Source organism: Electrophorus electricus, chromosome 2, assembly GCF_041902795.1.
Source record: "Electrophorus electricus isolate QZ-2024a chromosome 2, ASM4190279v1, whole genome shotgun sequence".
In the NCBI taxonomy this organism is placed as follows: Eukaryota; Metazoa; Chordata; class Actinopteri; order Gymnotiformes; family Gymnotidae; genus Electrophorus; species Electrophorus electricus.
Genome location: NC_137498.1, coordinates 23,144,235 through 23,156,121, shown reverse-complemented (window position 1 = coordinate 23,156,121; position 11,887 = coordinate 23,144,235). Strand labels below are relative to the sequence as shown.

Here is an 11,887-nt window from a genome sequence, read left to right as displayed (position 1 = left end):
AGACCTTGCACATTTAATTTTCCAACACCACTATGGCAACTTTAACCTTTTCTCTGGTGGACAGACAGTTGTTCTATTCCCAACACCTCTTGTCTTTTTTTATTAGACTCAGGTCAGCCATGTAAGCAACTAGAGTACCCTGGGACCCTCCACATCTTTCACACCTGATGACCGAGTGGTTGGACTCTAAGGTTTATAAGCAGGGTTTAGTAAATCGGTCACATCTATGTTGGCTACATCATACTCAACTTTAGAAATAACACTTTCTAATAACAGAATGGAAAAAGAATAATCTTGAATTCCATCCTATATGGGATTATATGTGGCTCAATTTTATTGTTACTTCAAAGACTCTAGCTCATCAATTAATTTTAATTACATTTTTTACTCCACACCAGATTTAATATATAAAATGAACGGGCTTTCTTATTGCATTGTATTTAACATTAATACACTCAGCACTGTCCTGCAAGTTTAATGACTGCTGTGAGAAAGTTAGCAAATTCTGGAAATTAATTTTGTCTGCGTTGTCTAACATACTCAAAGCCCCTACTGATACGAATCCGTGTTTGTGTTCAGTAAATGATGATAGCCCCTTCATTTTCATGATAGCTCCAAAGCTTTAGATTTTTGCTATTATAAAGGCTACTATATGGAACTGATAATCCAAGTTTGCAAATGTGACCATGATGGTTCCTCTTCTATGATATTATCTCCCTGAGCCGCCTACAGGAGTAGTTATTAAGTGAAGTCAGCTACAGTATTGGCAATTGGGTGTCATTGTGTACACTCTCAAGGATCTTATATGAACGATCAAAACTTTAATGGTATTTAATGTCCCACATATATTTTTTTTTCAGTTGATGTAATAGTGGTCATATATCTGCTTTTTTTCATTTAGTTTTTGTGTTTACTGTATAGAGAAATGTATTCTTTGTAATTTGTATTTTGGTTCATTAGTTTGGTTTGTGTATGTTAAAATTAATATAAAATTAATCACAAAAAATGTTCCATCTTCCGGTTGTTTATGCTGTGGCCAGTTTGATGACCTTCCCCCCCCTTTTTTCCCCCTTTCCTTTGTGCAGTACAAGTTAGGAGCGGAAGTCATTTAGCGTCACTCGTCAACATTTGTTAGTGACCCTTGTTTTTGAAAATTTTCATTCTCAGATTATATCACATCACATTTGCAAGAGCCTGGTGGAAAAAAAAAAAACAAGCAGACACGCGATGATTGCAATAATCTCTTCGTACCGGAGGCACTGTTGTACAGTGTAAATAGAATGTTCTTATTTCAAAACATCCCAAAGTCCCCTATAAGTATTTACACAAAATAGTGCCCATTTCTGTACATTACGCGTATCTGACTTTGAGATTGTTACGTGCATCATATTAGCCCACGCGTGTTTTTGGTAACTTGTTTACCAGGCATTTCAGTATTTTTTTTTACTGTGTTTGCTCTGTTAAGAAAAAAGAAGCAAACACTGACATTAAAAAAACAAACAAACAAACAAACAAACAAACTTTCATAGTGGTGCAATTTAATCATACTGCGGCACTTGATATTCAAAGTTGTCCAGTACAATTTGGCTTGGCAGTGTTGTAAAACCTAAAGATTTTTATTTAAATTTTCAACGTAATTTGTTGTTTAGATAATAGAAGACAATAATATAGTATATAATTAGAAAATCATGAATAATAAATCACGTTTCTGATATTCATACACGTTTATGGCAACCTTTAACTATTAGCTTAGTTTTCCTACTAATTTGGGTACGTATAAATGTGTTTCAAAACTGATATGAATGTTTTAAAATTAGAAGACCTTAAGACCAACAATAACTTTAGGAGGTATTACATTGATTTTGTGGCGACATCGTCTGGTAATTTAAAACACTCGCAGTTTAGTTAAAATACACTAACCATAATAGAAAAGAAGCAGTATTTTAAAATACAAATATGCCATGCTTGAGCTACTTTCACGTGAATAGATTGCAATATAAATTTGAAAGCTCCTTAAACTTAATATTAGCTTTTATTAATTCAAGCAAACTGTTACATTAAACAGTTACATAAGTTACAAGGTGTACACTTTAAATCATATTTCATTTTAATTTTTTTTTCTGTCTGAAACATAGAAACAGCTAATGCTTAGGAACGCAGGCAAAGTAGTAACGGCACAGTACATTCATAAACTTAACGAACATCTATACAAACCATAAAGAAAGGAACGGTAGTCTTTTTCCTTTTAAAACACGAACAAGTCGATGATAGGCCATTCATGACCGGCCGGCTGACAAACTTGAATCGCATGAACGATAAATTATAATGGTCCTTCACTTTTATTCATCACTTTAACACACCAAAGCACTGGCAATCGAATAACATGTCTTCTCCTGTAGTAATTTAGCAAGACCCTATAGGCTAGAGCCGCCTTGAGTCCAGACCTTCGATAAAGCAGACCTTACTGCGCAGGCTTTTTTAAATCTTAAAAAAGAACGTTAAGCCCACGTTTCCTTCCTTATTACAATCATACACGACATGATCACATATTGCTCGGAGATATGAATTTCTTTTTTTTACCAGAACATAACCATCAGATTTTTTTGAAGAAAAAACAAACAAACGAACAAAAGAAAAAAAACAAAAAAACACCACCACCACACCATTGTTTTTATAAGTGCCTTGGATTACTGGCCTTTTTAAGATATGAAACTTATGCATGTAAAATAAAAACTAAATAAAATGCGCTCCAGTTTTGTTGACAACCACAAGGTGGCAGCATTGCATTAAAATTAAATAAGGTGCTCCGTATTGCCCCTTAATATAACACTTCATACAAACAAACAATGAGATAGTGGATGTTACCTTTTTTAAACGAGCTACAAGATAAAAACAGCTCCGTTATGTTCATTTATTAATTGTACAAGAGAAGAGTTTAAAAAATCTTAAGTACAGCAACGGGTTGAATTATGTTGTGTAAAAAACATGAGCGTGAAGCATCTGGAAAGAGAGCGAGTCTGAAATGTACCACTGAAATGTACCACGGACAACCATGGGAGGGGGACACAAAGAGAAAATGAGACAAACGTCTTAAACTGGAATTTCTTTATCCTTCCTTGGTCAAAATTCACCACTTCCCCACCGCTTCAGCTTGCTTACTCCATCCAGTCAACCTCGTCAAACTCTGAGTCGTCCTCCGAGTCGCTGTACTCCACGGCAATGCGCCGAGACAAAATAGTGGCTACATCGTTACCCACACGCTCGTGCTTGGCTTCTTGTTCCCTTTGCTCCTCGACCTTCCTCAGCTGGATACCTGAGACAGAAGCGGAGGGCATTAGCACTCAAGACATACCCTGACTAACAAGTCACTGAATACCTCGTCTCACCTTTACGAATGGCTTCTAATAAGACGCTGCGTGCGTCGCTGATAGGTGGCAGAGTGGAGGGGTGTCTCTTGACCTCATGGCCTGAGTGGGTGGGCAGAGACGAAACGGCTCCAGGGAATGAAGGCACAGGGGGCGGAACTGCAGATGGGCAGGGGGAGGAACTTTTGACCCCTGGGAGGGGCAGAGGAGGAGGTGGGGGAGGAGGGGGTAAAACAGGACCATCTCCCTTACCAGGAGGCAGGACTTTTTCCTGTTGTAGGCGGGCTGGAGAGGAGTGAAGAGGTGGGGCCACTGGAGGCGGGGCGGGGTGTAATACACCAGGGGCAATTTGAAGGGGGGCAGGGGGAGGGGGTATTGCTGGGGGCTGCTGAGATGGTAAAGGTGGGATTGGAGGGGGTGGTGTGCCTCGCATGCTGGAAGCTGATACGGTAGACGGGAGGGGGGGGGGAGGTGGTAACGGGGGAGGAGGTGGGGGGGTGGCATGGGCATTTAGGAAGACCGGAGTTCTGGCTGGAGACTGAGGACAACTGTCGGAGAAACCTGAACTGGAGCTGAAAAGAGAGAGAGAGAGAGATAGAGAGAGGCACACAGAGAGAAAGATACTGAGCACATAAACAATAAATAACAAACAACAGTGCTGCTGAGTCAACAGTTTTAAATGTTTCTACAAAATAGCTTTATTGATTCTTTTCTTGGGTATCTGTCCACTTCAGACTTCTGAACCATTTGTGTTTGTGTGTGTGTGTGTGTGTGTGTGTGTGTGTGTGTGTGTAGCTGCTCCTCCCAGGAGCAGCACACACAAATTACAGACTTCAAAGGCACAGTCTTGACCATGACAGTCCTGCCACTGGACTAAAGAAATAACTTTTTTAACTTTATATCCTTCCAGGCTCTTTCAGAATTGCCCTGGGCCGAAGAATGCCGTACAGGCAGCTGTACAGGAGATGCACAGTGCCTCTTCCAGTGTGCCAGTGGAGATTAAAGCAATGCCAAATGATTCAGCGTTCATGTCAGACCACAAAACAGCAAAAAGGAAAGAACATAAAAGCCACAGGTACTGAAGCATCTTATAGTTGCTATGACTCCGACCTCTAGGAATTCCCTACCCAGAGACCTGAGATTAAAACCCCATCCTCTAGGAATTCCCTACCCAGAGAAATGAGATTAAGACCCCAACCTCTAGGAATTCCCTACCCAGAGACCTGAGATTAAGACCCCAACCTCTAGGAATTCCCTACCCAGAAACCTGAGATTAAGACCCCAACCTCTAGGAATTCCCTACCTAGAGAAATGAGATTAAGACCCCAACCTCTAGGAATTCCCTACCCAGAGACCTGAGATTAAGACCCAAACCTCTAGGAATTCCCTATCCAGAGACCTGAGATTAAGACCCCAATCTCTAGGAATTCCCTACCCAGAGACCTGAGATTAAGACCCCAACCTCTAGGAATTCCCTACCCAGAGACCTGAGATTAAGACCCCAACCTCTAGGAATTCCCTACCCAGAGACCTGAGATTAAGACCCCAACCTCTAGGAATTCCCTACCCAGAGACCTGAGATTAAGACCCCAACCTCTAGGAATTCCCTACCCAGAGACCTGAGATTAAGACCCCAACCTCTAGGAATTCCTTACCCAGAGACCTGAGATTAAGACCCCAACCTCTAGGAATTCCCTACCCAGAGACCTGAGATTAAGACCCCATCCTTTAGGAATTCCCTACCTGAAAACCTGAAAAGAATCACAAAAGTCACTTGTTTAACACCGCATGTAAGTAGGCTCAGTGTCTACCAGCCGGACGCTCGGGCCGAGCTTCGCTTGTTGACTTATGTTGAGATCACAGAGACAGTTGGTCAGTACTGAGGTCCTCACTTCTGTTACATTTGCACGGTCACTACCAGACAGGGAAATTAATCAGACTTCCTCTTTTTTTGTCCACGTCTGTGTAAATTAAAGGGTATGAATAGAGCAGCGAGAAAGCACTGCACACCTCTATATATTGTTAGCACTAGAGTCTGTGATGCATGTTTACTATAATGCATTTTAAATTTTTGCTTTTAGCATTATGTGCCAAACACATTTTAACATTTTACACCTAATATCTAAGACAAACGTAGCCTTAGGACTAAGACTAAAACGAATGTCTGCAGTCAGGTGTGGTTGATAGAAAAAATGTATGTTCAGCAGAGTGTGCTTCACATGTTCATATCATATAGTGTGTAAGGCACAATATCTTAGGTGTTAAGAGATTGGAAGGAGAGAGAGAGAGAGAGACAGAGACACAGAGCAACAGGCCAAGTCAGGTTGCTCTAGGATTCTTTTTTTCTGAGCTTTAAATAAAATAAGAGAATGGGGGGGTGGGGGGGGGGTGGATCAGGGGCTATTACTCCTGAGTTCTGAATTGGGTCACCCCTGCTGCAAAAAGAAATGTTAACTCATGAGAGAGAGATACTGCTGCTGCCCTTGGTCAAACACCAAAACAATTAGTTAATAAATGGATAAAGCAAAATAGCTCAGCAAACCTTCTGGCACTTTAACATGCACTTCTTTAACTGTTTTTATGAGTTTTCCATTCTTGTAGCCGAATCCCGATATGTTTACTATCCCTACAGTTAATCCGAAAGTTTTCTGTATACAAAGAAAGAATTTTTCCCACAAAATGTCCCCACAATGTGAGAACGTTTCCTTCATTGTGGGGAGGTTTGGCCATCCCTCATTTTACCTACAGCATGTTATGTAGGATGATGCATTTTTTTTAAAAAAATGTTTGATTGTGTGGGCACTGGCAACCTGCCAGTGGGTCTTGGCAGTTCACATTGGTGTGTACACACTCGCTTATGCACACCGGAGTTTTAACACCACCATTGTGATGTGGTTGGTGGTTTTATTTCAGTGTGATGGCCACTGTGCAGCACTCGCTGATTGCGGCGCCTGCTCTTCGGGCCGTGTGGTTCGAGGGGCGCACCTGATGGCGGAAGCTGGCTTGGCGTCGGCCAGGTGTGAGGGTGGAGGAGGTGGGGGCTCGTGCGGCCGTCCACACACACGCTCCCCTGTCTGGCTGAGCAGCTCACTCATCTGTGAGTACGGCAGTGCGGCCAGCGAGTACGAGCCACCCAGATGATCCATGTACATTTGTCTGAACCGTAAGAGTAGGATGAGTATATTAAGAATGAACCCTAGAGTTAAATGGAATTATGCAGACAATTCCATTAAATCTAGCATGCACACGTATACACGGTCCCTTTTATGTAATCATCTTCATTTGGACTTTCTCTGAACTGTGTATGACACGTTTAGTCCCATGTAGAGAGAATTTAAATTTTTTCATGTCATGTGGTGACATTTTCATCATGTGTTATCCACTCTGTCCCCAAAAACAAGATTAAAATTTTTATTTCCTCTCATTACTCTGAAGATGTTTTATTTCCAACAAGAGACTGAAAGTGTGCTTGCACTGACACACACCTGGGGTTGTGGTACGGCGCAGAGCTGTTGGCAATCTCTTGATGCTTCCCATCGGCATCGTCCTCTGCGAGCTCCGCCCCCAAGGCTAGCTTCTGCCACTCCTTCCTGCGGTCATGAGGGGCTCGTGGAACCTTCTCTGGTTCGGCAGGACGATCGATGTTCTTCAGCTGGGGAAGAGGAGTGGGATTTGGAGAGCGCGAGACATGCAGTGCTCAGTGAGAGTTCAGCATATGTGCGGATGATGATTATTAATGTTTGCACAGACTATCTTTCATAACATGGACAAAAAGGACATTTAGTAAGCCCGAGGGCCAGATGAAGCGCTCCAAGTCTTAAATGGAGAAGACACGCGAAGGAGAGTTAGGAGACAGGAGTGAAAAGGAAGTCTCGTTCACGAAAGAGTGAATAAAGTGCATAGGGTCAGCAATGCGGTACTCATCCAATGACCTTCACCTTCCCAGCCAACTACACGCAATTTTATGCTGTACTAAATCTGCTCTCTAGAATCTATTACGCATTCACGCCTTCCCACTCCTGACACATTACATATATCTAAAAACCCTCGTCCTTTGTAAAGTGTATTTATATATACAAACACGCACGCACGCAGACATGCACAAAGTCTTAAATGGTATAAAACCTTTTGCTTCATTTTTCGCTGAATATTTGTCTTCCTACACAATGATCTGACACTCTTTCATGTCAGCTCTGTGTGTGAGCTGAGGTGAAAACACACACACACACGCGCACATTTGTGCGTGTGTGCAAAGTGAGACTGAAGTCATTCGCATGTTAGGAGATCAAGCAGTATCAGCTGTGCAGCCATCACAGATGAACGTGCATACGCACGCGAACACACACACACACACACACACACGCACGCGCACCTGCACACACACACACACATACGCAAACAATGTGGAGCAACTCCATAGCTTTGGAGTACAGACATACATAGCAAAACACAGGAAACAAATAAATCTGTATGGCTCCGTTTCTGTCTGGGACTTGCCCTGAAGCAAAAAGGAAAACAGAACTTGGTCCAACCCGAGTCTGAACTCATGTAGGCTTTGATTCATGTCTCTTCACTTTCTAAATGACCTTACCTTGCTTTCAACATTGTAACTGAAGCTTCAGAGGCTTCTGTTATTCACTACAAAAGAAATAACCTGATGTAAAAGCTGACATTATGATTAATGCCCTTATAAACAACAGCAGTAGTGTCAGATTAGAACTTCTCGAAACCGTTTTCCTGCGGAGGAAAGGTTCCAAATATGCAACAGTCATTGGGTAATTTGCTTCTCTGCTTAAATGATCAAGTCCTACACAACAGTATAAAAGCCATAGATTCCTTTGTTCCCTGTAGCGAGGTGCCTTACTGGCTGGACAGCGCAAGGTCTACATATGTAATATGGTGTTGTGACGTTTTCCAGTTCACATACCTGCCCTGGGAGGTCTAAATATTTATAGACCTGATCATACAAGTGGGGATCCTGTAACTACAAGAACACAAAAAAAGAAAGGAAAAAAGAAAGAAGCTTCAAAAGTACAATTTTAACATAATACAACAAAGTAGCTGTTAAACGCAAAATAAAGTGCTGCAGAAGCGCTAGAACAGTGGTCATCAAAGGATAATGCTTAAAATATGTGAACACATTGTCTGGCCAGAATGTTACAGATGAGCAAAATGTCTAAAAACTTTACATTCACAGACAAAAAAATAAAAAATAAAAAATGGAAAAGTATATTTGAATTTTAAGAAAGCACTATGGTCGAATTCATCTTTAGCAGGAAAGAGGTGTATTAACAACAAAACAAAGCAAAACAAAAAACAACCAAACCAAAAAAAAAAAAAAAACCTGAAAAGTATTTTAGACAACAGATATCACTGCTCCAACATAAATTCAACACAATATATGATGGTAACACCAAACACACAATGCATGGAATGCCACAGCGGTTTTTAAATTAAATTAATTTAGAACACCTCTATGACCAGTGGTAGAAATAAAAGAAGATGAGTGAGCCGTTTCTTAATTAAGCCACGGCGTGTGGATTTTATTGGTCGATCGCTTTTGTGAGACCTCGTTCGTGTTTGCATTTTGATTTGATGTGAAGGGAAGAGGTGTGTATTGGGGTCTGTGCACCTGAGATGTGGACTCAGAAATAATCCAGCATGGCTAATTGCTTTGAAACTCTCGACCCCCCCCGCCCCCCAATATTCATTACTAAGAGAATAAAACAGGATCAAGCAGTAATGAAGATTGAATAAGGTCCTCTAATTACTCTAATTAATCACTGGTCAAAACACACACACACACACACACACACACACACACACACACACACACACACAGTGGAATAATGAATGTACTAACAGTGTCAGTCAAACATCCAATTTAAACAGTCATGTCTCAGACTCTTTCTTTCTCTCTCTGTATCCCTTTTATCATCTTTATCTAAGTGGGGAAAGTTGTTGAGGTGAGCAGTGTGTGTCAGCATCTTCATTGGTGTTTACATGGATGTGGAGCAGACCTTCAACCACAGAGAGCAGGCCTGCATGACCTTCCCAAAAGTCCCCTGTTCGAACTCCGCCAAGGATGGGAGAGTTGTTCATATTAGACAGACTGCATCAAACCCAAACCGTCCCTCTGGGATGACAGTGCTAAAATACTTCAGTGGTAACTAAAGCATCACTAACCAGCATAGTAGCATAGATCATTCATGTACAACTCAGTCTTATTCATGAAGAAAAGAAATGTAAAAGGAAGGCAAGATAATTACTACCTTCAATAGACACATACATCTGGAAGAGAGGTCTCTGGTTAATTATCCTATACCTGCAGTGGTGTGCTGGGAGCTAGTATAGATATAGTCTAACAGCCAGGTAAATGTGAGGAAAGTAGGCTGATTTCTTGACAAGTTTTAAATCCTTTTTTTCTGTCTGGCTGTGAGTATAGGGAGCTTGGTCGTGGTAACTGTCATTGTCACTAGCTACAGTCATATCTCTGAGAAAACTAACCCCCGCCACCCCACCCCAAAAGATCTTTTTAATTGGAGGGAAACATGTCAAAATTTATTGTCCATTGTCCAATTGACTACACACGTGGCTGTTAAAATCTGGGTAGGAAAATCTGGAACACTCCTTTGTGTATTGGCCTGTTTAGTTTTTAAGTGAGGAAAATGACATTGTTGATATTACTGGAAAATCTATTCAGAGTCACCTCAGTGGCAAATCTCTATTATGATAAAGAGTCTGCCAACCAGGGCTTGTGCTTCCTAAGAAGCTATTTAAATATGGCAGACCCAGACAGAAAGTTTTTGCCAAATTTATTGGCACACTTCTGAAGCCAACTGAAGGAAGCATCACATTTCAGCCTTCACACTGCTGTTAGTTTAATTTACAACTTAGAAAAGAGTTTCTCTTTGGAATCTCAAAAATAGCCAGCCTAAAATTATTTGTACCCAAGACCTAGTGTTTTCACAGCACTTAGCACTTGGTGCACCTGGTTAAATAGCAAACAGGAGATCTTATTCCTAACCCCGACAGGAAGAACAGAACGTGAGTTCAGATTCTGCAGTGGGTTGTGGTTAAGATGTAGGGCTTTACTGGAGATCATGGTCTGGTAATAAGGTTGCTGTTTCAGTACAACAGGGTGGTCCGGTATGTCTCAACATTCCAGGTATTTGTTTTCTGATTTACCATGGGCACGAAAAGGAGGGGTTCATGGATGCTACCTATAACACCTTTCGGCAAAGTTTGATAAGGCAACTCAAGCTCTTCAGAGCCAGAGAGATACATCACAAAGAGGGAGTGATGGAGGAGAGATCAGAAGAAGAGAAGCAGATAGAAGGGAGAAGGGGAAAAACAGACCACAGAACACAAGAGAATAAGATGGCAGAGGAAGGAGAATCTTATGGGAACTCCTGTTTGAGTTTATAGCAGGTACAGAGATCTTGACCTCAGGTTGAATTTGAACCTGGGGTTTTATACCTTGGCCTCAACACACACCAACACACACACACACACACACACACACACACACACACACACACACACGCACAAAGATTAACATGTTTAGCATAGAAGTATGTCTACTATAATAGCGTTTGTCCACACACAGTAAGCAAAGCATCTACTGATGCATTAAAGATCTGTATTATATGTCTATATTAAAATGCATGTGCAAATATAACTCACTTGAATTTAAGTTACTTCCGTTATCTCGTCTAGAATGTGCTTTCGAATCATTTGACTGTGATAATAATGGGGGGGGGGGGGGGGGTTGTAGTGATCATTTATACAGACAGTAGCCTGACTGCACGGTAACAGGCACTGGGGTCAGAGTGGGTGCAGTCGTGGATGCTGTGGGCAGGGAGGAGGGCCAGAGCCATCCGGCTTGCACTGGACCGGGTGCAGGTAGCAGGCGTAGAGACGTCACAGCCAACAAATGGGTTTTGCTGATTCTTCAAGTGTATATGTAATAGATATACTTTGAGGCACCTGTAAGGTGGCCTTGCGAAGAAGAAATTGGCTTTCAAACACTTTTTTAAAAAAAAGAAGAAAAAAAACCTGTATCATTTTCTTTGTAACTTTATGCTTAGTTCCTAGTACCAAGATGAGGTGTACAAATAGGGTGAAATGAGTGTGTGTGTGTGTGTGTGTGTGTGTGTGTGTGTGTGTGTGTGTGTGTGTGTGTGTGTGTCTATGGAGATGGCTGAAATAGAGAGGGGTAAAAAAATCTTGGCTACTACAAACTCTCACTGGCTTGGAGCAGAATAGAGAGGGGTAAAAAAATCTTGGCTACTACAAACTCTCACTGGCTTGGAGCAGTTCAGGAGAGATTGAGATGGTAAGAACAACAAAGAGACGCATGCACACACACAGACACACACACACAGACACACACACACACACAGACATAGACACAAACACGCACACACATATACACAGACATAGACACACAAACAGGGGTTCCTCTGTGTGTCTACGGCTATCAGTGTGAAACTCAGTTAGAGGCTCATTATTCTAGCCAC

At 41.6% G+C, this 11,887-nt stretch overlaps 1 protein-coding gene across 4 annotated transcripts in view; it reads right to left on the bottom strand.

Moving 5' to 3' along the window:
• Positions 1–2,013: 2,013 nt before the first annotated feature.
• The window catches only part of wasf1 (WASP family member 1), a 63,172-nt gene continuing 53,298 nt past the window's right edge, over positions 2,014–11,887 (bottom strand). For 3 of the 4 annotated variants that reach the window (XM_027001312.3, XM_027001304.2, XM_027001296.2), the window contains 5 exons: positions 8,293–8,349; positions 6,851–7,017; positions 6,351–6,521; positions 3,387–3,937; positions 2,014–3,313 (listed from right to left, as the gene is read on the bottom strand). In XM_027001312.3, coding sequence (XP_026857113.2) covers positions 3,156–3,313; positions 3,387–3,937; positions 6,351–6,521; positions 6,851–7,017; positions 8,293–8,349 — 1,104 coding nt within the window. In that variant the 3' untranslated portion in view covers positions 2,014–3,155. The remainder of the gene's footprint in view (positions 3,314–3,386; positions 3,938–6,350; positions 6,522–6,850; positions 7,018–8,292; positions 8,350–11,887) is intronic. The other variant, XM_027001320.2, reaches the window with a different exon arrangement.